General features: G+C 35.8%; 6 protein-coding genes and 1 pseudogene across 7 annotated transcripts; 5 read left to right on the forward strand and 2 right to left on the reverse strand.

Moving 5' to 3' along the window:
* Window positions 1–662: 662 nt before the first annotated feature.
* On the forward strand, window positions 663–3977 carry LOC123215616 (inorganic phosphate transporter 1-4). The gene is made up of 2 exons (XM_044635795.1): window positions 663–769; window positions 2118–3977. Exon 2 carries the CDS (start codon window positions 2167–2169, stop codon window positions 3781–3783), a length of 1617 nt encoding a protein of 538 aa, XP_044491730.1. The 5' UTR covers window positions 663–769; window positions 2118–2166; the 3' UTR covers window positions 3784–3977.
* A 784-nt stretch (window positions 3978–4761) lies between these two features.
* LOC123215619 lies at window positions 4762–6016 on the reverse strand (annotated as a pseudogene).
* A 99-nt stretch (window positions 6017–6115) lies between these two features.
* LOC123215618 (chromatin modification-related protein MEAF6-like) lies at window positions 6116–8516 on the forward strand. Of its 2 annotated transcripts, none has more exons than XM_044635799.1 (7): window positions 6116–6265; window positions 6364–6458; window positions 7147–7247; window positions 7646–7715; window positions 7875–7902; window positions 7994–8042; window positions 8192–8516. In XM_044635799.1, the coding sequence occupies exons 1-7, from the start codon at window positions 6253–6255 to the stop codon at window positions 8292–8294; spliced, it is 459 nt and encodes a 152-aa protein (XP_044491734.1). In that variant the 5' UTR covers window positions 6116–6252; the 3' UTR covers window positions 8295–8516. The 2 variants fall into 2 exon arrangements, with proteins under 2 accessions (XP_044491734.1, XP_044491733.1); XM_044635798.1 differs by having other exon boundaries at window positions 6117–6265; window positions 7982–8042.
* Window positions 8517–8891: 375 nt separating this feature from the next.
* Window positions 8892–12470, forward strand: LOC123215617 (protein root UVB sensitive 2, chloroplastic-like). Its single transcript, XM_044635796.1, has 10 exons — window positions 8892–9120; window positions 9211–9345; window positions 9444–9532; window positions 9615–9699; window positions 9829–9888; window positions 9980–10073; window positions 10235–10332; window positions 10612–10791; window positions 11606–11728; window positions 11803–12470. The coding sequence occupies exons 1-10, from the start codon at window positions 9109–9111 to the stop codon at window positions 12226–12228; spliced, it is 1302 nt and encodes a 433-aa protein (XP_044491731.1). The 5' UTR covers window positions 8892–9108; the 3' UTR covers window positions 12229–12470.
* A 760-nt stretch (window positions 12471–13230) lies between these two features.
* On the forward strand, window positions 13231–15008 carry LOC123217488 (transcription factor MYB15-like). Its single transcript, XM_044638544.1, has 3 exons — window positions 13231–13913; window positions 14121–14250; window positions 14393–15008. The coding sequence occupies exons 1-3, from the start codon at window positions 13781–13783 to the stop codon at window positions 14829–14831; spliced, it is 702 nt and encodes a 233-aa protein (XP_044494479.1). The 5' UTR covers window positions 13231–13780; the 3' UTR covers window positions 14832–15008.
* Window positions 15009–15393: 385 nt separating this feature from the next.
* Window positions 15394–19671, forward strand: LOC123217069 (pre-mRNA-splicing factor SLU7-A). The gene is made up of 10 exons (XM_044637825.1): window positions 15394–15610; window positions 15946–16109; window positions 16196–16308; window positions 16699–17112; window positions 17255–17390; window positions 17511–17810; window positions 18317–18533; window positions 18776–18876; window positions 19225–19293; window positions 19366–19671. The coding sequence occupies exons 1-10, from the start codon at window positions 15595–15597 to the stop codon at window positions 19441–19443; spliced, it is 1608 nt and encodes a 535-aa protein (XP_044493760.1). The 5' UTR covers window positions 15394–15594; the 3' UTR covers window positions 19444–19671.
* A 2267-nt stretch (window positions 19672–21938) lies between these two features.
* LOC123215677 (mitochondrial import inner membrane translocase subunit TIM44-2-like) lies at window positions 21939–26216 on the reverse strand. The gene is made up of 14 exons (XM_044635876.1): window positions 25930–26216; window positions 25735–25841; window positions 25555–25638; window positions 25362–25437; window positions 24866–24910; window positions 24384–24770; window positions 24212–24280; window positions 23846–23910; window positions 23681–23749; window positions 23518–23590; window positions 23259–23363; window positions 22624–22695; window positions 22459–22521; window positions 21939–22230 (listed from the first exon to the last, which is right to left on the reverse strand). Exons 1-14 carry the CDS (start codon window positions 26002–26004, stop codon window positions 22099–22101), a joined length of 1422 nt encoding a protein of 473 aa, XP_044491811.1. The 5' UTR covers window positions 26005–26216; the 3' UTR covers window positions 21939–22098.
* Between the last annotated feature and the right edge of the window lie 141 nt (window positions 26217–26357).

The following is a 26357-nucleotide window of genomic DNA, read 5'->3' on the forward strand; positions in this document are numbered from 1 at the left end:
TTGAACCCAAATCAAGATGAGACACGTGTAATAGTAAGCGAAGACTTCATGTATGATTGGTCTTTCTCAACAATAGAAATACAAGTCGTCAGTTTTGAATATTCGAAAGTTACGATGCTCTTTTTATTCACTGCTTTCACTTCCTAATCATTATTAAAATCCAATTAATTACTGTAATTTTTTATAATTTACATTTTTTATTTTTCATTATAATAGAGGAATATGCGGATAATATTTTATTAATAATTTATGGCAATGCACGGATTACCAAATAAGATATAAAATTCCACTTTCAGTGTATTACCATACAGGAAAATATATTAATTTGGAATATCTAATTATTTATTTAAATGATATATTATTAAATGGTTAGAATAAAATAAATTTAATTAGATATATACAATTTTATTTTTAATATTATTATAATGAAATTTTAATTTATTTATTTCACAGGATAACACTGTGACAGTTCACTTTTGACGTATATATAGAAAATTACAGGCTTAACAAGACGGTAACGTTTTGATGACAGCCATCACGTAATTAAAACCTAACAAAAAAAGGTAATAACGGCAAAAGCCAGGTGTGAAGAGAGAGCGTTGGCAAGGTTGGCGCGAAAAAGTAGGGGAATATACCGGGGGAATATTTGGGTTAAGTTTAGTATAAATTCATTGCACATCACCCTATTTTCTTTCGTAACAATTGAATCTTTCTTCTTTCCATTAATACCAGTCTCCCTATTCCTCTAAAAAGAGCACAGAAATTACAGGCTAGTTGCTCTGCAACTCTATCTACTTCTTCTCTTCTCTCTTGCATGCATTTAAAAAAAAAAAATCCCTTTTTATTTGATATTTTGCTTGTTTATTTCGATTAATGTTCTGATTGTGCAACGTTTTTCTTTAATGGCTCGTGTCAATATTGTGAATCTCGCTTTTCATACAAATGGGAATTATAGCTATTATTTACAGAGTTGACTTCTATATTTTTTTCAAAAGTCATAGTACTATATATGGTGATGGTGGATTATATTCAAGCCGTGATAACTGGATTTATGTATCAAGCCTTATCATAATTTATTTTGACAATCCATTGCTGTTTTATGCAGAATTTCATGTTGAATACTGATGAAAGTGAAATATGTTTCCTCATCTTACATTAATGAAATAAATTTTGCTTAACTTTTTTTCCCCTTTGAAGGTATATTCTGATTTTTGAGAACATATATATCATGTATATTTTTTTGTTTTTGAGGTAGGATGGAGAAGGGATATAATATCTCGTATGACACTATTTATCCGTATTTTAATTATATTTTATTGCTGAATTTCTGTAAACCTTCATGGTACTGAATCCGTGTTGTAAATTTCTTGATGTGGGGTAGCTGCGTTTATATTTAGGGAGAGAGACAGAGTATTCATTCCTACTAAAAGACATTTATCCTCTTAGGGGTTTCACTTTTTTTTTTGTCTTTTTCCTATTCTGATTGGAAAATTTCCCCCTTTCGAACAAGAATGCAACTTTTTAATATATATATATCATTTTGGTTCTGATCTAATGGACAAAAAACCGGTGAGAAATTTGTTTAAGATGATATGATCTACAAAGTAGTTTATTTCTGTATTCACTTTCATAAAAATTCTCAGGCAAAAAAAGTTTTCTATAGGGGGTAAGAAAAAATGGATTAGTTGGAACTGTCAATTTTCTCAAGCAAATCAAAGTATTTTTTATACTTTAATTTTTCGTCTTGTTCATAACCATATTCAACTTAAATTTCAATGCCTATCGTCATTCTTTTGTAGAGTGTTTGACGTTTTTGATTTTAAAAATGCATCTCTACTGTCCGTTACTGCACTGATTAAGAAATAAGGATTACTTTGGCTCTTTTTTCTTCTTCATTTTTCAATTATTTCTGGTTGTTAGTTCTCACAGAATAAAACATGTTAAACAAGGTGGCTGCCCATATGGATCCATCAGCCATGTTATTGCCGTAAATGTAGACTTGTCAACTCGGTTTAGTCAACTCCAATAGAAACTTATAATTACAGTATGGTATTAAATAAACTTCTAATGATCTGCTTCTTTGTCCACCGTCTCACTGTGATTCAATTCTTGTATAGGAAGAGAGAACAGAAAAACAACTCTGGTGGATTGCAACCCTAGCTAATCATGGCCAGGGGACAATTAGAGGTGCTTAACGCCCTTGATGTAGCCAAAACACAATGGTATCATTTCACTGCAATCATTATTGCTGGAATGGGCTTCTTCACCGATGCATATGATCTATTTTGCATATCCCTTGTGACAAAATTGCTTGGCCGCATATACTACCATGTGGATGGTGCAGCAAAGCCTGGAACGTTGCCTCCTAATGTGTCAGCTGCTGTAAATGGTGTAGCATTCTGTGGAACTCTTGCAGGACAACTGTTCTTTGGTTGGCTTGGTGACAAGATGGGCAGAAAGAAAGTTTATGGCATGACTCTTATGGTTATGGTGATATGTTCAGTTGCCTCAGGTCTTTCCTTTGGCCATAGTGCTAAAGGTGTCATGGCAACTCTTTGCTTCTTCAGATTCTGGCTTGGGTTTGGCATTGGTGGTGACTACCCACTTTCTGCCACCATCATGTCAGAATATGCGAACAAGAAGACTCGAGGTGCCTTCATAGCTGCTGTATTTGCTATGCAGGGCTTCGGAATTCTAGCCGGTGGTATATTTGCACTTATTATTTCTTCAGCATTCATGGCTAGGTTTGATGCCCCAGCGTATGAGGTTGACGCAGTGGCCTCAACTGTTCCGGAAGCAGACTACGTCTGGCGAATTATTCTAATGGTTGGAGCTCTTCCAGCTGCACTTACTTACTACTGGAGGCTAAAGATGCCAGAGACTGCTCGTTACACTGCCCTAGTTGCCAAGAATGCAAAGCAGGCTGCATCTGATATGTCAAAAGTTTTGCAAGTGGATCTTGATGCAGAGGAACAGAAGGTTCAGAAATTGGCTGATGATAAATCCAATTCATTTGGACTGTTCAGCAAAACATTTCTTCGTCGCCATGGACTTCACTTGCTTGGAACAACAACCACATGGTTCTTGCTTGACATTGCATTTTACAGCCAAAATCTATTTCAAAAGGATATTTTCAGTGCAATTGGGTGGCTTCCTCCAGCAAAGGCCATGAATGCCATTCAAGAAGTGTTCAAAATTGCCAGGGCTCAAACTCTTATTGCTCTTTTGAGTACTGTTCCGGGCTACTGGTTTACTGTATTTTTCATTGATAAGATGGGCAGATTTGCAATCCAATTGATGGGTTTCTTCTTCATGACAGTCTTTATGTTTGCCTTGGCCATTCCGTATGACCACTGGACTCACAAGGACAACAGAATTGGATTTGTGATAATGTACTCCCTAACCTTTTTCTTTGCAAACTTTGGACCTAATGCCACCACATTCGTTGTCCCAGCAGAGATTTTCCCAGCCAGATTGAGGTCTACTTGTCATGGCATATCAGCAGCATCTGGGAAACTGGGTGCTATAGTGGGTGCTTTTGGATTCTTATATTTGGCTCAGAACAAGGACAAAAACAAGACAGATGCAGGGTACCCTCCTGGTATTGGTGTAAGGAATTCACTTATTGTATTGGGTGTAGTTAACTTTTTTGGCTGCTTATTCACTTTGTTGGTACCAGAATCTAAAGGAAAGTCATTGGAGGAGATGTCGGGTGAGAATGAGGATGTTGGTGCTGAAGAAGATCAGCCTGCTGCTCATAATAATAGGACAGTTCCAGTTTAGGCTGTCTCTAAGCAGGCCTTCCTATTATGATATTGAACTGTAAACCTTTAGTGTTTTGTCATTGGAAGATCTGAATTGTCTTTTTTTTTTTATAGTAATGTTTTAAAAGTTTCAAATGAGAATGCACGGTATGAATCATATGACTGTTTCTTCTAAGTTTTAAGTTTAATTGAATAACTTCTTCAGCTTGTTAATTTTTAGCAGCGTATCATTATCGTTCTTTTTCACCATTTGAATTCAAAATTGTTTGGTTTGGAAAATCTCTACTGCACTTTGTTCTAAAATCAAAAGTTGAGGTCCACTTGTTGAACCATATGTTTACATTTAGTGTCACACAAAGTAATTCAACATTGTTAGTTTTCAAAGATTCCTGCAAAGACTTGTTAATTTCTCTCAACCTAATCCAAAGGGTATGACTTAAAGCTGAAAATCAATGACAGGTCAGTATGACAATATTTATTATTCTCAGCTTAGTATATTTACATGGTTGTGACAGCTGAAGCTAGGAAAGTTTTCTGTGAAACATGATAATTAGGATTTGCTTTGCTACATATGTCGAACCTTTTTGCATAAATTTTCAACCCAGTTGTCAGCAGACACCTGTTTTGCCAGCAAGATCTTCCATGTCAGGCAAAGGCCAGGATGAGGCAAAGGCCAGATGCAGGGTACCGTGCAACTATTGGGTGGACAACTTTATTCATAGTCTTGGGTAAACTCGACTTTTTTATTGTTAACTTTCTAGGCAATATTCAAACAGAAATCTTTGGAGATATAAGAAGAAGGGGCATAAAGCCGCAAGATTATCACAAGACAAAGAGAGCCATATCAACATACCTTTTATGTTTTTCCTTTCTTTGTTAATGTGGTTTAATTTTCACCTGTGAAAATTCTTTTTGCCAAGCAAGCATGTGGTTTAGATTCTTAGCTATGTGTAGATAGGGTAAAATAACTGATAGCAACAAAACCGCAGGAAAGAAGTGAAAAGAGAATAGGAATTGGAGATGAATCTATTTATAAGATAATATGTTTTGAGAGCATCAAACAGTCAGGAACCAAATTTCACCAGCAGAAGTCGGTTATTCAACCACCGCTCGCATTATTGTTCTTCAGAGAATTTTGAATATAACTCAGTTGAAGCAAGGACCAAAAGTTCATTGGTTGATAACCCCTGCCAGATCTTTTCCTGCCAAGGAAGAAACAGCAAACTGGGATTTTTTCAATTAGCACGGTCTCGTATCACTTCAAGATCCATTTCCGTAGGGTCAGTAGCCTGAATCTCAAAGTGGATGCCTTCCAGCTCCCGTCTAAACCGATCCTTAGATGCGGCATACAGCATCTTGGCTCGTATTTTCGAGGTTGAAGGAGGCCTGATATCAGGTGCCAAATTGCCCCATGTCAGATAGTCACATTGAACAGGGATATTTCATATTTCACACAGAACAACAATTAATTAAGTTGAAAAGGATTTAGAAATTAAAAGGATGAGAAAACTAACCAGGCAATGAAAATATCTTGCTTTTTTGACAATTATCAGAAGTGAGGAACTCCAAGTCATATACAGCATATCGACAATCATTCTCTGGTAAAGATAAAGTGAAATCATCATAACTCTCAGCTGGGCGACCGGTTTTCTCAACTAAAACCTCCTTTTCAATCTTAAATATCACATAACGGTGAGCCTTCTTCCTCTGCAATTCCATATATGTGTTCTTGCCGTGGTCGGACACGCCCATACCAGACGTGGCATTTGGCTGAAAGACACAGCCAATTCAATAAACAGTTAAACATACATAGTTAAGCACAAAAGCCGTAACTTGAAATAAAAAAGAAAGAAGACCTACTCGACTTAATCCCCTAAAAGACATGGCACCAAGAACCGAAGAGCAACAATAGTATACCCTTCTCTAGTTTAAATTAAAAGAGCAAGCTAGAAAAGTTAGCCAAGAGCAAAGTAAATAAAGAAAAACTAAAAATGGAGCGTAGTGCATGAAAAGAAATGAAGTATGACGTGGTAAGAGATAGGCTGGTTGTATTTGCCAAGATTGGACAGAGTGAATAAGGATGGTGGGCGTGGGGCGGTGCATAGAATCAACGCCTGTATAATTGAGTTGAGACACAGCAGCCATCTTAATCTTATCTTATTAGTAGATGTCGACTGGCTGCCTGCCTGCCTGCCTTTGTACGTGTTGGGGTGTGAAAACTTTCACTAGTCGCCGCATATTTGTTTTCCGTTCAGTTCAGCACAAAAATTTAATTACAATTCTTGATTGGCTTAGCCCAGGTATCCAATGGCCCATAAAGCCCACCTTTATATATAAGATTGGCTAATACAAAATGGATTTTCATCTTGATTAATTCAGAAGCAACTTATAAATAAAATTTCCTTTTGAAACAGAGATTCGTGGTCCTAATTAGGGTTGATATCTTTAAAACTTTTTATCATTAGTAGTTCAAATTTTCCCGCGGAAGATGGATCCTGAAGGTACCCATGTACTCCCGTTTCTTCATCTCATTGCAATGAGGAGAGAGATGTTCATTCAATACTTATTTTAGTTGCATTTTGGTTGGGATAATATCCAGGACAACGAACCCCAGCCAGCGCATCGGCATTGATGGCTTCACTTCTAAGCAAGAGAACCAAGCTCCTCGAAGATCTGCGTAACATTGAACGACAGGTGAATTCCTTATTTTTTTTTCTTGTAGATTTTTACATGTATTTAAGTTTGGTATTTTTGTATTTAGTTGCTCGAAACAGTTTTATTGTAAATTGAGATTGTAGATTTACTCTAGTTGCAGTTGGGTTACTTTGTCAGAGTATAAAAACAAACGGGTTAAAGCAATTGGTTAAGCTGTAAGAATTTTGGGTTCCTTCTTGAATGCTTTTTGTCCTGTTGGCAAACCAAGGTAGAGCTTGATTTAATCTTAGCCGTCCAGCTATGATGCTAAAAATTATGGCATATAGTACCGTGTATCAGGTGAGAGTTCTATTCAGTAAAACATTAATCAATGCTGCTCTCATCCATGGAGCTGATCTTAAGAGGGGTAACTGGTTAGTATTCGACCCAAGTGCGTTCACTCAGTTCAAGAGTTTTACTAACCATATGAACTGATTGGCAACTTGGCACAAGCTAGCAATGGCTTTTTTTAGCATTAGGTTCTAAAACCATTAGTAATTCACTAGCAACGTTGTATCTATTTACGAATCATGAGATTTGCTGAAACCCTCATGCTTAAGGTGTGTTCTTAGTATGCACACAACTCTTTTGAAGGGCGCCTGTTCTTATTTGAGAATGTTCCTTGATGATATTGATTTTTGTTTTTTCACCCACCCCACTGAGTTTGACATTTTTTTTCCTGTTTCAGGTCTATGATATGGAGACAAGTTATTTACAGGATCCAAGCCAATGTGGCAATGTATTGAAAGGTTTTGAAGGGTTCTTATCTTCATCTAAGAACACTGCACTGTATGGAATGGCTATAATATACTTTCTCTTTCATTTCTTCTACTTGAAAAGAATAAATTCTCCTGCCTTATCTTCTATATCCTAAATTATAATCCTAACTACTTTCATTGATGAATCAGTTGTATTTTATGACTTCCTTATTATTTTAGTTGGTATATCTTTGTAAGTTTTGGTGGTTACTCTGCAGTTATAGAGAATAAAAATGAATAATATATAAATAAATTCATAGAGAAAGAGAAAGGAGTGATAATTCATTGTCTTTTGAAGGTTCCATTCACAAGTCATGTCATACTGTGACCTTAATATTACCACATGTTATCAGCATAGATTTACGATGACTGGTTCTAGATATATTATGAAATACAATAGCCTGATATTATCAATACTTGTGGCTGTAGCTTGAAGCGGTCAAGGAAGTTCCAGCCTGAAGATAGGCTCTTCTCTTTATCTTCAGTCACCTCACCAGCAGTATGTATTTTGAATTGTAAATGTTTATTAATTCAGAATATCTCAAAGCATTACTTCTTTATTATGTATTTTTTCAGTTTACTTTTAAAAATAAATTAGGAGGTTGTATTGAATACTTCTCTATGGAGGTTATCTTCTATTTTTCTTTCCTTCTTTCAGGCTGAAGAGCAAGCAACTGGACGAGATGGTGAGCCCATATATGCAGGCTTTTGAATCTTTTTTGCCTTTTTTTGTTATTATTTGTTCTTCCTTTGCATTAACTGTAGATGGGAGATCAGATTATGGTACAGGTCGGTCTAAAGGTGGAGGTATCTTTGGGAATGGACAGTAAGTACTCTACTGTTTTATTCTCAGTAAAGATATTATGGTGTTATTGAGGCTAAAGATGATTGATAACAATGATGAATCTATGGCACCATAATGTTTAAAATTATATCATCAGTGATGTGAATCATGTGTACTTAAACTGTTCTCAGAGGAAAACCAAAGAAGGGAAGAGGTGCTTCAAGAGATGCAAAAAGAATCAGGCATTCAAGTGAAGATTTTGACTATGATGATGATCCTGATGTGACATTGTAATATTGGCATGTCCATTGCCCTCTCTGTGCGAGATTTGCCAGAGCTGGAGCCTGAGGCATACTGTTTTTTGTTTACAAGATTCTGCTAATGGCAGAAATTATAATTGCTCAGTCAAGCAAAACTTTGTTCAACTGATGCAAAAAGGAATCATAAACTTACCATAATTATCTGGGAGTTGTTTTTTTGGCAGATAATATATTAATGGTATATTTCATGGCTTCAGTTGCGTGACTTGAATCTTGTTTGTTTAATTTACAGAGAGAGATTGAAGAATGAAGTTCCCTTATAAATTGTGTATAAGGTTGGAGCTTTATGAACATTGTGTCTGTATCAGCAAGGACTATAAATGATTGTTCCCATTCTGAAAGTTGAAGTGAACTCAAAACGAAGCAGTATAATCACCTAAATTTATGTGTTATATTGAGCCAGGGTATGCTTGGCCAGAACCTTTCACTTAACAGGAAAGTAAATTCAAAGTATCTTCAACTGACTCTGTATATTTAGATTGATCTGCATGTATGTAGCTGCAGTTATAAATAATTTTTCTAGCATATAAAAAAACTGGTGTTGGTACATAATGAATCTAGCAACACTAAAGAGATGAGAAACGCTTCAAACTCTCTTAGCTAAAATTGTCAAATCGTTAGTAGGGTTGGCTCTTTAAACTAACAAGCCCAATCCATGAACGCTAACTTAAAAAAATAATTTCTTATTATTTATAAAACAAATTCTCAAATCGGAAACTCCGACTGTGACGGCGTGGAACCCTCCTATCCTATCCTATACTACACTCTTCGCACTGGTTCCGGTGTCCATGAACCTACTGGTATTTATTCATATTTACTAATTCCCGCACTTACAAATATCGAATTATAAATGAAACTTAAACTAATTCCCTTTATTCAATCTTTTCAAGGAGAAAATCAACTTACTAAAGAAGAAGAAGGACCGAGATAAAGCTACTGCGGTGGAAGACATCCCAGTTGACTGGTTCGAGACCTCCAATTCCATCACACGCTACTACCAATTCAAACCCGACGGCCACCTCTCTGTCAGTTTCTCTTCCCATATAACGATACCCATGTAGCAATTCCTTCTTCGTCTTTATAAAAAAATTCATCAAAATTTTTTCATTTTTGTTTCTTGTAGGTGAAGGTTTTGGATGACTCCAGACCACTGTACCATAGGGTCGTTGAATCTTTCTTAAATAAATTTTTCCCATCTGGTTATCCGTACAGGTAACTAAATTTGTGCAGAGATAACTTGTTTTAAATTCTTTCTCTGCTGTGGTTATATTATGTGGATGTTTCATATATGTAGTGTGAATGAGGGGTATCTTAGATACACACAATTTCGGGCTCTGCAACACTTTACCAGTGCTGCATTATCAGTGTTGTCCACTCAGGTCTTTATCTCATACTCACAATGCATCCAGTAATTACTAATTGTGCTGCTAACTGTTCTTGTTCATATGTTCATTTAAGAATTGCTTTGATATTGGACTTCATTTATTGGTTTTCTTACTCTTTTGCAGTCACTGCTATTTGCTGCAGGCTTGAGACCGACTCCTGCTCAGGCAACTGTTGTGAGTTGGGTAAGTTAAGTTGTTATTGCTTGAATTAATGATTGATGTCTAGTTGTAAAAGCATTTTTGTTTAAGAAGTTTTGGTTGTGTTGATGAGAAGATATTGAAGGATGGAATGGAGCATGTAGGGAAGCTCATATGTAGTAATCTTGGTGCTAGAATGGATTCAGAGCCAAAGCGTTGGAGGATCTTAGGTTTGCATCTTGATTTTGGACACTGTTTTTTTTCTCCCTTTTTATACTTGCTTTTCATGCCTGAACATAATCTTAATATCATGGAGTTAGCTCTTTGTTATCTAATATCTATGATATCATGACTTATAAATGTCTAACAAGAAAAACATCATACCTTGCAGCTGATATCCTCTATGACTTAGGCACTGGCTTGGAAGTCCTTTCTCCTCTATGCCCAAGTCTTTTTCTTGAAATGGCAGGCCTTGGCAATTTTGCAAAGGTATGTGCTTTTTCTTTAATTTGGTTTTCACAAGACCCAGCTTTATATTTTTCCCTTAAAAGTTTTAGTAGTATGTTGAATTAATAAATATTTTTGTGTTTAGCACCATTAAATAGAACAAAAATGAGAGGGAATTTTGCTGCGTGACTTGTTTCAATCTCCCTCCTTTTTTCTTTTCTGTTCTTTCAAGTTCATGGCCACTGAATAAATTCTTACCCTTCAGTTTTGCAATCATTGATACCTCTATGTTGAAATTTACTATAATTTTCTATTTGTTAGGGAATGGCAGTGGTTGCAGCAAGAGCAACCAGATTGCCTATATATTCGTCATTTGCCAAAGAAGGGAATCTTAGTGACCTATTTGCGAAAGGGGAGGCCATCTCAACTCTTTTTAATGTTGCTGGCTTAGGAGCTGGGATTCAGATGGCATCTACTATATGTTCATCAATACAGGGAAAGGTATTCATTTTTTTATGAGAATCTAATTTCTTTCGTTAATGATGTACTTTTTTTATCTCTTTTGTCAATAATATACTGAAATAAGTTGGCTTTACATTGATTCACTGGACTTCAAATGCTACCAGTGATTTACTGTCCTATTGTTTTTTTTCACATACAACATGAATATTATCAGTGTTTGTTCATGAGTTCTTCTGACCTGAAAATTGAAATTCATCCATGTCAAATAAGTATCAGAGGGTGAGAGCATAAATTAACATTTCATTTAGAAAAGATGAACTGTGCTTTCTGTGGAATAATATGCTTTTATTTTCCTTGAAATTTCGTATGAGTCTGATTGGGGGGATGTTCTTATGTGCCTCAGATTGCCTACTTCTTAACTGGTTTAGTGTAATGTGACTAAAGTAGCCCATAAGTTGTTTCTAGCTAACAACCCTTTTCCCCCTATTTGAAAATCCTTAAGGAAACCTTAGAATAATGATTTACTGATCCTTATTCTCAAATGACATCCTGGGAAGCAAAACTATTACTATATGCTGTTAAATTCATTTAACGAGTCTCATCTTTGGATAGGGATTTTATTTCTCATTTGGAGGAAGAACACTGTTAAAATTTTGGTTCATGCCTTTATTTGACATTATCTACTGTTAAGAGGATTTCTTCTATTTTTTCTGTAAACTTACCCATTTTAGCAGCCACTGGAGTTTTTTTTTTCATTGGCATGTTGCCTATTATCAGCTTTTTACTGGAGGAATGGCAATGGTAAACAAAATTTAAGATGAGTGAACTTTTGATCATGGATATATTCTTGCAGTTGGTAGTTGGGCCCCTTCTTTCTATTGTGCATGTGTATTGTGTTATTGAAGAAATGTGTGCTGCTCCTATCAACACATTGAATCCACAGAGGACTGCAATGATTGTGGCTGATTTTGTAAAGGTATGGTGAATGAAAATTGAGCTCATAGGTGATTGTTATTCATTACTCTGATTCTTAATTGAAACTCAATTCAGACTGGTAGAATATCTAGCCCTGCTGATCTAAGATATCGAGAAGATCTCTTATTTCCTGGACGGCTTATAGAAGATGCTGGCAATGTAAAGGTGGGCAGGGCTCTGCACACAGTTGTCAAGCCTTCAAAACTGGAGGAATTAAAAGAAATATTTGGTGAGGAGAAGTTTGTATTAAATCGTGGAGATAAATGGACTGACATGGTATTAGAGCACAATGCTAGTGGTGAAGATGCATTAAGGGGTTGGCTAGTTGCAGCATATGCTACTACCATGGAGAAGTCTTTCCATGATCCAAGTACTAATGTCTTCATAGATGCTTATGAGAAGATGAACACTGTGTTCACCCCATTTCTAACTGGACTGCAGGCCAAAGGATGGCATACTGATCGTTTCCTTGATGGAACGGGCAGCCGTTTTGCATGGTAGTACTTTGAGATTCACGAGAATATATTTCTTCTTCAAGGTAAAAGATTAATGTTTAAATTGAGTAGAGTATATGATGAGATAGTACTGAATTGTAACTTCCATTTCTTAGATTTTGTTGATCCAATCTAGGTCAATGCAATGAGCCTTAATTAGCTGATGTGGATTAATTGAAGTAGAATCATGAATGAAGTTAGTGAGATAATGAAGTTGATGCTTATAATAGAAGAAAAACCATTTATTTATATTTTCCCTGAGATCAGCATGCTTTTGGGAAGAATTAAATTGATTTTCAGAATTGACTAGTGTTTCTAGCTTGTCACGTTTTAATGAAAAATTTCAAAGTATTGGGATCCACTTATCAACTAAATTCTGCATTTTTAACCGACCTAATCAATTCAGTTCAAACTTCAAAAGTTGATGCTTCTCCATTGTTGGGGATAATTGAGTTGATTTATGCTCCACTCTTGTTATATATAATTGGTTATCTATCTTTGTCTTCGCAATTTTTGACTATCTTGATAACGAATATAAATTACCACAAGTCAAGCAGGGTGTGCCCAGCCAGCAGCCTTTCTGTGTTTTTATGTAATGAATATGAAAGCATCGAAGTGAAGGGAATATTTTCTTAATTTTCTCTTAAATTCTGGTCTTTTCTTCAAGTGCTGGTAATAATCATTAGCATTACCATCAAAGTTTCTAAAAAGTCGAAGACTACCTCTACTATGACCATTCACACTGATTTTTACTTGAATTGAAAGTTTCATAAGGTAACATTCAATATTTGAGTAAGAAAAAAAAGGATAATACCAGGCAGAGGCGGGTAATTCTCAGTCAGTGACTACCCACAAAGTACGTATATTTATTTTGAGTATATAAATAAATACATATTTATATATATTATTTTACGATTAAATATGATCTTACCTTTAATTTAAAATTATCTTATTATATGGTAATGATATATTTGTTATCTACTAGCTGCTCAAGTAAAAGTTTTTATTTTAACTTGAATTGCAACAAAGTAATGTGATCTTTTACCTAAATTTTGACTTATAGATCCACCCATTATCTTCGCATAAACACTCACACATACCACAAAGTTCTTCTCAATGTTGACCAAAAAAAAAATAATAATTAAAAAAAACAAAAATCTCACACACTTTTCCATCGTAACTTTGATTAAATTGTGGTTGAAATCAGTCACATATATGAAAGTTCATCATACAATCTTTGAATTCTAATTCTTAATAGCCACAGCTGTTATTCTTCACACACTGCTTATAAATTTATCCCACGTGTTGATTGACCATCCGACAAATTACATCACCACACCCCACGGGAGAGAGAACCACTGTGACTTCCTCGAAATTGTAGGTAGAATTGGTTATGCCTTTTGATTTTGAACATCCATATATGCTTTCTTATTTGCAATTTCATTAGTATGTTTTTGTACTTTTTCGTACCACTGCACTATTGCTTGGTGGCTCTTGCTTCTTTTGTATATATGTATAGAGCTTGAGGTTTTGGAGTTACTTTCCCCTCCAGTTCTAAAATGGTGAGAGCTCCATGCTGTGAGAAGATGGGACTGAAGAAAGGTCCCTGGACTCCAGAAGAAGATCAGATACTCATCAATTACATTCAACTTTATGGCTATGGAAACTGGCGAGCACTTCCCAAACAAGCCGGTAATTTCATATATATAACCTCAGTTCATCAAACCTTCAACATGTTAATGCTTCTTTCCAGAGAAGTTTCTGTCCACTGATTTTCTTAAAATCCACAAACTTTGTATACATGATCGAGCTTTTGATTTCTCTTTCCTGGGAAATTCACCAAATGCATGCTTGTTGATGATGTTAATTATTGGTTTTAACAACCAGCTTGTTTCTCAGGTTTGTTAAGGTGTGGAAAGAGTTGCAGGTTGAGATGGACAAATTACTTAAGACCAGACATTAAAAGAGGAAATTTCAGCAGAGAAGAAGAAGAAACCATCGTCGAGTTACAGGAAATGTTGGGAAATAGGTATGTATTCTAATCTCTTGACTAAAGTTTTCTCTGGGAACAACACAAATGAACTTAAAATCTAAAAGGTTTTTCAGCATTTAAAAATTCCGAAAGAACAGGATGATCCCATTGTTTAATGTGATTTTTTCCATAATTTCAGATGGTCGGCAATTGCAGCAAGATTACCAGGAAGAACAGACAATGAAATAAAAAATGTATGGCACAGCCACTTGAAAAAGAGACTCAAACAAAACCAAGCCACCAGCACCATGAGTGATGCTTTCAAGTATAATCCTAACCAAGACACCAAAAAGGAACAAGAACACATGAATATCAGTATCCATGGGAGATCCGAGAGCACAGAATATATTAATCCACAAGAGAGTAGGAGTGAAATATCGTCCGTGACTAGTTTTGATCATAACATGAGCAGCAACATGATGATGAAATCGTCTTCTTCAAATGAAAGTTTGGTTAAAATAACAGATGAGAATTTGGGGTTTGAAGTGGTGTCAGCTGATAGTCCAGAGATGGAGAGTGACTTTTGGTATAATCTTTTCACTAGAGCTGGCGACATTCCTGAATTATCAGAGATTTGAATTGGGTTGTAATTTTTCTCTCTATTTTTCTATAATTTTTTAGGTGAGAAGTGGAAAATTATTGTTATCTAGCAATGATGGATGTGCTAATTACAAACAAAAAATTAGTAGTATTGTAGTAGAGTTGATGTGTATATTTCTTTGATCATGACTTTAAAATATGAGTTGTGCATAAAATAATGGTGACTGGTCAAAATCCAAGATAACATTCAACAGAGGCAGGCTCCCTAGTCCCATTGAGATGTTAATGTCAATTATTTATCTTATTCATATCTTTATTCATAAAGCAGGTAAAAATATTGTTTTCAATCTTTGTCACAATTAAAGGGCATTTGTCGATCTATGATGGGACATAATCTAATTTCTAAGACATATACATCTTTTATATATAATATAATACATCAATTTAGCTACCTAATCATATATTATTATATAATTAAATATTTATTTATTTTTAATTTAATATTATTAAATTATATAATAATATATTATCTAAATATTCAAAGTAATATTATAATAACTAGCAAAGCTTTTTCAAAACGCTGTTGATTTGGCCAGTTAGAGTATTATGTTTCTCTCAATAAATATCTCAAAATAAAGGGGGCAAAAGGAGACCTAGATAAGTCGATTCATACCCTACCGTTAACAACGTTACGTCTGCCAAAATCAATTGCTCCTCTCCTCAATCTCTAGGGTTCCTCTAAATCCATTGAATTTTCAGATCTTAGAATTAAAGATCGTCTTATAATCGACTCGACAAAAGATGGCGACAGCATCTGGTACGTGTTTTCACCCTCTTCTATCTTTCTTTCTCTCTTTACCTTTCATTTTTCTTTGATTAGTTTATAGTGGTGATGTTTGGTATCAGTTTCCAAGTTTAAATGTATCGAAATCTCTTACCGATAATTTTGTAGGCATCTTTAAGTATTTGGGAAACCTTCCCACTTAGGATTATAATTACCGTTGTCTGAATGTTTAAATTATTCTATTGGCCTCTAGGTATTAGCCATTTAAACATAATTTAATATAGGTAGAATTTTTGTTGATTTCAGATTATTGATTGCTTTCTTCACACTTATTCCTTATATTTAATGTGCCTGGCTTGGATTTTCAGTGGCTTTTAAGTCTAGGGAGGATCACAGGAAGCAAATTGAATTAGAAGAAGCGCGCAAAGCTGGCCTTGCTCCAGCTGAGGTTGATGAAGATGGAAAAGAAATCAATCCTCATATACCTCAGTATATGTCCTCGGCACCATGGTATCTCAATTCTGAGAAGCCAGTAAGTTACATGCTTTCTTTTTTCATTGATTTTACATCTATCTTTCGACACTTTACTGAGACAGCTCTTTCTTTATGGCTTATTAGAGTTTAAAACATCAAAGGAAGTGGAAGTCTGACCCCAACTACACGAAATCATGGTATGACAGAGGGGCAAAAATTTTCCATGCTGACAAATACCGCAAAGGTGCATGCACAAAGTAAGTTACGTAATGTCTCTTTCAACTCTTTCACTTCAGTTTCCTAGAGTTTCATTTGGCCTGGTCATGAGATTTCCTTCTTAGCCCATGAAAATGATCATTCTCATTCCTTAGAGTTTAAGGGAAGCTCTGCCTTAAATTCAATCCTAGGGCTAGAATGGCATTAGCATCTCTTGAGTTGGCCCTTGTAAACATGTGGTTCCTCGATGATGATGTGTGCTCACTATGTATTATCCCTGTGCATTTATTTTCTTAATAAGTATATAGGTTTCTTGCTGTAATACATTTTCTTTTTTCCCTTTGAGGATTTGGGTTATAATTTACCTTTTTTTTTTCCTATTATTTATATTAGGTAGTGGTGTATTAATAATGTTTTTATGCTTGTTATAGTTGTGGAGCCATGACACATGATGCAAAGTCATGCATGGAACGTCCTAGAAAAATGGGAGCAATGTGGACAAACAAAAACATTGCACCTGATGAAAAAATTGAGACCTTTGAGCTTGATTATGAGGGAAAGAGAGACCGTTGGAATGGCTATGATACATCAACCTATGCCCGTATTGTTGAAAGATATGAAGCCAGGGATGAAGCACGGAGGAAGTTCTTGAAGGAGCAGCAATTAAAGAAATTAGAGGAAAAAAATAATAAGCAGAGTGGTGAGGATGGGGTCAGTGATGGGGAGGATGATGAAGATGATTTAAGGGTAGATGAAGCCAAAGTTGATGAGAGCAAGCAAATGGATTTTGCAAAGGTTGAAAAACGTGTGCGTACGACAGGTGGTGGGAGCACAGGAACTGTAAGGTGAGAGTCTCTTTTTGAAATGCATGTGTTTTATCTGCTTCCCTATGCTTATACTTGATGGATTTGTTTGTCATGATTTGTTATCTTTTTCTAGCATTTTAATTGGTAGAGTTGCAGTTACGGAAAAGTCTTTTCTTTTTAGGAATTTGCGAATTCGGGAGGATACGGCAAAATACCTCTTAAATCTCGATGTTAATTCGGCACACTATGATCCTAAAACCCGATCCATGCGTGAAGATCCCCTTCCTGATGCAGATCCAAATGAGAAATTTTATGGAGTAAGTGACTTGGAAATATTGGGTCCCAGCATTTAAACAAATTCTGTAGTTCAATTGCAAAGCTGTATATATGTGTTGAACATTATTTACTTTTTCCTGACATTCTATTTGATATCATAGGGGGATAACCAATACAGAAATAGTGGTCAAGCTTTGGAGTTTAAGGAGCTCAACATACATTCTTGGGAAGCATTTGAAAAAGGACAAGACATTCACATGCAAGCTGCTCCTTCCCAAGCTGAGTTGTTGTATAAGAATTATAAGGTCATAAAGGAGAAGTTGAAGTCCAGAACAAAGGACACAATTATGGAAAAATACGGCAATGCAGCTGCCGAGGGAGAACTTCCAAGAGAACTTCTTTTGGGACAAAGTGAAAGAGAAGTTGAATATGATCGTACTGGTCGAATCATTAAGGGACAGGTAAATATACTATAAATGATTCACTGATATATTATAATTAAATCTCTATGAACACTTGTTTTCTAGGTATTTGAGTTTCTTTAGCACAGTGATCACTGTAACAGATTACCCAACCAAGAATTAAGTAATTTCCTGGGAGAGTAAATGATGCTATCAAAGTGATAAGCGTGCATCTGTTCAATGATTATTCAGTGGGGTCTCTTTTTTATTTGTTTTCTCCTTTTTATGAGGCCCCTGGAATTTTTAGGTGGAAAATCAGCCGTACTTGACATCAAGTTTGGATCCTAATATACCTGCCTTATTGTATATTCCTTTTGGTAGATTGACAGTGTTTCCCTTTTGTAATACTGTCTTTAGAAGGATTGTAACTGACTAAGTAGTTCTGATTTGGTTATTAAATGGAAGGAATGTTGAAAGCATTGTGAAAGAGCTTCAAAAGTTATATTTGTTCCTTGCTTTGAGTAAACTGTAAAGGATCTAATTGTTCAATCTAATGTTATTTACAGGAGACAGCCCTTCCCAAGAGCAAATATGAGGAGGATGTTTATATTAATAATCACACTACTGTTTGGGGTTCATGGTGGAAGGATCATCAGTGGGGGTACAAATGCTGCAAACAAGTGATACGCAACAGCTATTGCACAGGTGCAGCTGGAATTGAGGCGGCAGAGGCTGCAACAGACCTCATGAAGGCTAATGTTGCTCGTAAAGAGGCCTCTGAAGGTTACTATGTTAACTTGCTTTTTAATTTTGTGAACCTAATACAATTTTATGCTGAAATGCTCAATGTAGCTCTGCATTAGGTTTGCTTCTGTTAAAAATGATATTCAAGTGGTGTAAATTGATGTATTGACTTCAGATAATTTCCTGGGTTCTTCTAATATTTTAATATTCATGTCGGTTTTTATAACATATTTATCTTTTTGCCTATAGTATTTTAATTCCTTATTTTTAACCTATTGCAGAGCATGCACTGGTGGAAGAGAAAAAGCATGTCACTTGGGGAACTGATGTTCCAGAGCATTTGGTTTTGGATGAGAAATTACTTGCCGATGCACTCAAAAAGGTGAATATATTTCCTAACCTTTTTCATTTCTTGTTTATCTTGTTCATATTCTTTAGGTTATTTGTTATCATAATATTGTCGTTTCTGGGAGGGGGATATCCAGAGAATGGTTTCTTCTGAATTTTAGCTGTTGCACTGTGAGCTGACTTACTTTTAATGTTACCCAAGAAAGTTTTTTGTCCAGAAGGACAAGAGTGTCTTAGCTGGGACCTAGTTTCTATCAGAAGAATAATGTAAATGATGTTGTAAAATTTGAATTTCTTTAATATTAAATGTTGTCAATATGCTTTGTTTCTAGATATTTATTACTGTTGGTTGATGGTTACTGAACATGCTTGGTTTGGACAGGAGGACGAAAGGAGGAGAGAGGAGAAAGATGAGAGAAAGAGGAAATACAATGTCAAATGGAATGATGAGGTATGTCCACTCAATAGACTGCTTAGTGTTGCTGCCTTGTGGTTATTCTCACCATTTTTGTGTGAATTGTAGGTTACTCCTGAGGATATGGAGGCATATAGGATGAAGAGAGTGCATCATGATGATCCAATGAAGGATTTCCTGCATTAAGTTACGATGTGAAGCTCTGGATTCACTGTATCTATTGCCAGGAACAATGCCATGAATCTTGTATAAGAATTGATGATCTGAATAGAAAAGCTTAGTGTTTCCATTTACTCTAGTAAGGATATTCCACAATATTCCGAGAGTCTCGCTGTGGGAGAAGTTCTTTGTATCTAAATAAATGCGGTTATGTATTATTATATATGTGAAATCCATGCAGTTGTGCTTGCTTTATTTGTTTATGTACTGGTAATGGTGATCTCGCACAAATACGAATAGGAACCGTACATCTTCAAAAGCTTACAGTAAAATCTGGATTACGCCAAGAAGAAAAAACAAAGGCATACACACGCACATATATGAAACTCTCCATGCATCAACAAATGCTACAAACGACGTGCCATCATCTCCTGAAACTGCATTTCAGCCCGGAACCTCTTAATGAACTCCTCTGCTCTTTGGTCGATCCCTTTCATTAGTGGCGATGCTAATGCCAACGACTCCCACATATCATCTGCTGCACCGCCACTTGCTTTCTTTTCCTTTGAAGCTCTGCCTTCCATCACATCCTTTCCTCTGGGGCATGCTCGTGGATGCTTAACAACAACCTCAGCAGCAATTGGCTCTTTGAAGAGTCTGTCTATGTACACAGGTACAGCTTTCTTTTTGAAGAGGTAACGGCGATGGCTATGAGAACGACGACCCTGGTGGGATAATCTTAAGGGAAGGTTTTTGTTACGTTGCTCAATGAAGGGAGATGAGTTTGCCGCCACTTTTGTGTTTGTTGCAGGGAGCCGAGTTTTAGGTTTATTGATTGCTTTGGAGCCGTTGAGCTTATGCAACTTGCTTTGTAGTTTTAATTTGAAGGTCTTCCATGCCTTCTTGGGAGGTGGTAGTTCTAGGTTAAAACAAGACATGGAATTGAGGGCTCGTTGGACACAGATTTGCAGTGTCCTGGACAGTGTTATAATGGTTTGGTTCTTTATAACTAACAATAATGCTTTTGTTGTTCTTATTATTGTTGGATTCGTATTCGCTTGGTCCAATTTTTGGACTGGCTTAGATCCAACGCTACGCGTTTGCTGCAGGAAACTTGATGAACTTTGCATGAATATCAAGTTGCTGAGTTCTGACGCTAGCTGTTAGACGCAAATGAGTAAAAGCTTGAAATTGAGCAGCCAGAAAGGTGAAAGGTGAACAGTTTTTGAGGATAACATTGATTGTTCATATGTTTGTTCGTCTAACAGCCACTACAATAATATATTATTAATAAAAGGTTTCCGCATTTTCAGTTGTTTATGCTTTCTCATGTCACAACTCTAACAGGGAAAGCAAAGCAACGATTGACTGAAAAAGAGAGAATGGCGGCATATTGAATACACTTTGGAACATTGTCCCGGCCTCCTGGCTCCGGCCTTTAGTACCATCCAATCATATTCAGATGCAAAGTTGGGACCTTTTTTCATAATGTTGATATTGACCAGACGAATTGATCCTTTAAGGGGAATATTTTAGTCCAACGGGTGGACAGACTGATTGGACTGGCAACTGTAAAAATAAATATTAAAAACAATTTTGTAAAATTGATTATTAAATATATAATATAAATTGTTTTAATATAAGCATTGGTTTGCCTAGAGGCTTGAAAATTGTGAACTGCAATATGAGAATTCCGGATTGAAGGCCGAGGTGATGAAGTGTGGGTGGTTTAATGGAAATAGATCTAGGAAAAAAGGGGTTGATTGAACATTTGCAATTATTTATGTCAACCCTAAAATTATCCAAGTTAACCCCTTAAATTATTGACGTTAATTAAGAATTATCTTAATCATTATTTATTAATTAAAACAAAAATTTATATCATGAATTTTTAGCAATATTAGAGATTAGACTTACTTATTTTTATTATCAGAATACAAGTTTGATTTTTCAATGAAAAAATCCAAATATTTGCTTTATTCAATAAGAAACAACAAGATTTAGTTTTTTTTCAAAAGTAAACTAATAATTTAAAAATGGATCCTCTTTGTCTTAGGCCAAGCTTTTACCCAAGATACCATACCATACCATAAATTTGATGCGATGGACAGTGATACCCACTTTTCTCCACCTCGTGCAACAAAAGGATATTCTGCGGTGGCCTAAGTGATGGCAATAACACGAAGAGTATTCCATTCATAATATGCATTCAAGACTTTTCACCTTTCCAGTAGACAGAATTCCATACCAACAATGACACCTGGTGTGTGAGATGCATAGCATACATGAGCAACTTGATAAACTAAATATCTGCAAGAAGCCCAGCCTGAATGAACAATATTCCACCCACACCTTCGCAGGTATTTTCACGGGAAACTGTCAACAATTTACCCTATAAATACTTCCAAATAAATAAGGTAGAGAGGGAGAGGGAGAGGGAGAGATAGACATCAAGGGCAGCACACTTTCATTTTTGAATAGACAATTTTTTTCTCATCCAATTAAAAAGTAAAAGAGATGAATTTGCCTGCCAATCAATTTCTTTATTTGGTTCTTAAATTGTAAAAAATAATCTCACAACATAATTTCCCTGGCTGTGAAAAGACAAAAACCCAGAGAAATTCATTAAGGAAAAAGTATCCACCAATCTTACAACCACCATTAAGATGGAATTTCAGGAAACTAGATGAGAGATTGGACACCAAGTTGTTGCATTTCTCTAAGCTTCCATATTGGGTAGAGAGCATCTTCTTCAAGCTCTTCTGGATCTACTTGCTGCATTGCCCATGCATAGTACACAGTATGTATAGTATCCTGAAACATGAAAATGTGTACACAAGTCAGTTTAAATTCACTTTTCCTGTTTTTCAATTGGCATGACAGAAAGTTAAAGAGTTCCTTGATTTATTGTTGAATGGTTAATGGCGTATCCCATTATATTACACAAGTAGTGTATTGTCATTCTAGAATAACACCAATGTGTCTCCATAAAAAATAGCACATCCAGGGACAAAACTGAATAAAAATTTGTTCAGTACTTACCTTTCCTCCTTCTGTTATTGCACCCTGTCTATCACGTACACAATAAATTTGCTGTGTTTGAAACTGAAATTTAAGAAAAAATGGCAGTCAGGTCAGCCTTTTCCAAGCCAAGTACTTCCAGATGCATATTCAATCAAATTCCCAAGTAAAAAGAATTTTACATACCGCTACAATGATTATAGGGGAAGCTCCCATCATTTTAGTCTCTCTTACTTCCACATCTGATATATGCAGAATCTTCACAAAAGAAAAAAGTAATGCGTGTTGTCAACAATAATCCTTTAATCAGGACAAATACATATATAATCCTCACAGTTCTTATTTAATACCAGTATTAAGTCAATTAATATACACTGCATATTGTAGACATAGTTTCAGAAATACAAACTATCATGTTAACAATCACATCACTCAGTAATATATTTAATAAAAGAGAAAATAGATTGAATATACTACCCCACATTATGAGTCCATATAACTCGGTACAAGTAAAGAGGAAACAAACCGATTTCTATGAATAAGAACAACTCAATTAGAATAGGAAAAAGAGCAGATTCCCTCAAAAGTTATGATGGCTTCATTTATAAGCTCAATTTACAACATGTATTATCTAATTTAGAGATCCTTCATAATGATATACATGAAGTCAATATTTGTAGCCATAGACACATGAAATTACTTTCTGCAAAATGTTTGATAACATATTATAGAAAATATTTTAACTTTTTTTTATAAGACTAAAATGTTATCCTCCCAACACAATAAGGAGAGAAAAAGATAAAACTAATAAATCCCTTTACCCTGTTATCAAAAAATATGCCATGGCTCTGATAAGCAGTATGCTCTGCTTTACATCGTTCAATCACTTCAGAGCTACAATACTTCTTCAAAGATTCAATATCTCCCTGTCCATACAAAAAATTGTTAATGAACACTAATGCCACTCACATTGCTATCACTCAAAAGGATATCTTAATATATTAGAGGTGAAAAAGAAATTTTGATATAAAAATTAGAACATATGGACTAAAACATTAGTTAATAATCTCAAACTCTCACCTTCATGTATGCATTAAGGACTGGTCTGACAGCTTCCTGAACTTCTGTCACAAAATCTGGTAAGGAGAAAGATCTAATCCATGCAAATAAAGCAAGTAAAAGGATTGTTAAGTACTGGAACATAAATTTATGAAACAAAACACCACTGGAAAGACGATCTTACGGATCTCGGCGCCGTATTTCCTTAATTGAAGCTGCAGCATCTGTTTCTTGGAAGATAGTCTCATTGATACTGCCAAAGACAGATTCAATAAATTAAATTTCAAATTCCAACATACTTAATGAATCATGAGAAAAAAAAGAGGGTAATCGAAGATGAGAAACATACTCCTGGATTTTGTGAACAATACCACTATCACTAGTCTCCCATCTTTCCCGCATGTCCTCTGCAATCTGCAAATCTCAGCCAAGAGGGAAAAAACAAACACATAATCAGCAGCCAATCATTGTGAGATGATAGTCAATGATACAAATTAGTTAAAAACAGTAGAGCTATAATTTTCTTTAATAAAAGATGAAAACAAATCAATGACAAAGATGGAAACATCAACCCGCTGAAAATCACTCCAATTGAATTACTTTGGAGGATATCCAGAATATGGCAAAAGGGATCTGATTTTTTATGTCAATCAGCACCTTTCAATAAACAAAATTTGAACAGACAAAATTTAAAAAGTGACAGTTAGGAGCATACCTCTTGGCCTTTGGTCACAACAGGTTGACTTAGCCCACTTATACGCTTGAACACAGGATAGCTGTGCATCTATGAAAGAGAGAAAATTACTTCAAATTACTTAAAAGAAATATGAGAAGCACAATGAACTTCCTAAGGTATCCTCAAAATATGACCCTGAGGATTTATTTACCTTCTCTTTGACTTTACTCCACATAGACTGCCTCGTAGGTGCAATAACCAGATCCGTTCTTGTACTTCTTTCACCTTTCCATGAGGGAGGAGCAGTGTGTTCCAGATGTTTTCTCTTACTAGGATTACCACTTAACTCGTCCTTTACAATGTCATATCCCTTCTTCACTAAGTTAACCACTTTTGCTTCCTTTAATTTTTGGAAGGCCATGGTAACTTTTGGGGAAGAGAAACTCGACTTAAATTTCCCATAAAATGTTTCTGCATTATTACCAGACCCTGAATTGTCATGTTTTTCTTCTCCAGATGCAGCCTTAAACCCATCTTTTGCATCATCACTGGATCTAGATGAAGTATGAAAGGATCCCTTCTGAAAAGTCTCTTTGACCTAAATCACATGATGGTTAAGCTATTATTATGTGGTCAACTAAAGATCTGAGTAATAGATCACTGACAAAGAGACAATCTCAACTGAAAGCATACCTCCTCTGTTGCTGCTGAAATCTTCTCCTTCATGTTGGCAGAAACCTGCATCATAAAACAAAAATCAAACCATGTTCGCCAAACAACTACATTTTAAATTCTTTGGTAACCACACAACTGCCCTAAGAAAATGTGAGTATTAACACTTCTAACAGGAAAGAGCTGTCATACTATATTCAAATGCAAATTCTCTTTCACAGGAGGGCAGAAAAACTTGAAAACATGATGAGAAAGGGTACTCATGCATGTGCATGGGGGGTAGGGGAATCAGAATACACCAACTCTAGCCTTTCTTCAGCTCATATGTATGCGGTATTGTATCACAGTAAGAATACTAGTATGTCATTTAAACATAGCTGAGCTCAATGTCAAGAAGTTGAAAGGAAAAGTTCCTGATTATTTGGCCAAACTCCTTCCTACGTCATAGACTTGAACTGAATTCAGTACCCTTTCCAACAGATTTTTCAGATGAAACTTTTATATAATTTGATTATACCTTTTTGACAGTGGATTCAGCCTCCGTCCACGCACCATCCACATGTTTATAAAGCTGCTCAGTCGTCTGCTTTGTTCTGCATTCGCCATTTCACCATCTCAGGCCCTCCCTTGACATACAAAGGTATGTCTCAGCCTATTAACTAACAAAACTACTAATGCTAGAAATTAACGAACTAACATACAGATATTACCTGACTTTCAGCTCATCTTTCACCCCTTTTAGTTCCTCTGCTTTCTCCTTCAGCTCCTTCACTGATTGATGAAATTCCGGGTGTCTGCAACCATACATGTTACAAAAAATAATTAAAATAAATAATGACTCATGGAACAGGAACAAAATGGAATAAAGATAAGTGTGAAGAATCCAGTACCTCTCAACTTCGCCTTTAACTTTCTTCGAAAACTCATTAAACACACTGAATCGACGATTACTCGAATACCTATATGAATCAAGCAACAAGTGTCTCGCACTCGAACCCTAACACACCAGTCCAAAAATCAATAAAAATCAAAACTTTTCACCATTACCATACGGAATATCACAAGTTTCGGATTATTAAACGAACCTGTTCAGACGTCAACTGACAAAACAGAGGACGCCTAGAGAGAAGCAAGTCTCGAACCAGCTTTCTACTCGCCATTATTAACAGAAGACACAAATTTTTTTTCAGAAAAGTAGAGTGATTTTATTTTATTTGATGGATATTTATAATTCGTTTCCTTCCAAAGAGGGGAGGGAAGGAAGGGGAGGAGGAGATGATGTAGTTCTCTTGAAAAACAAACAACGGGGAGACAAAGGGTAGCCCGCTGTAGCCGTAAGCATTTACGAATTATTAGAAATTGTTTGGGCCCGAGTAGGGATGGCAATGGCAAGGGGCGGGGAGGTGATATCAATCTCCGTCCCCGTCCCCGTCCCTGTCCCCGTAGGGGATATCAATCCTTGTCTCCGCCCCGTCCCCATTACGGGGATAAAAAATAATTCCCGTCCCCTCCC

Source organism: Mangifera indica, chromosome 5, assembly GCF_011075055.1.
Source record: "Mangifera indica cultivar Alphonso chromosome 5, CATAS_Mindica_2.1, whole genome shotgun sequence".
NCBI classification, from domain to species: domain Eukaryota; kingdom Viridiplantae; phylum Streptophyta; class Magnoliopsida; order Sapindales; family Anacardiaceae; genus Mangifera; species Mangifera indica.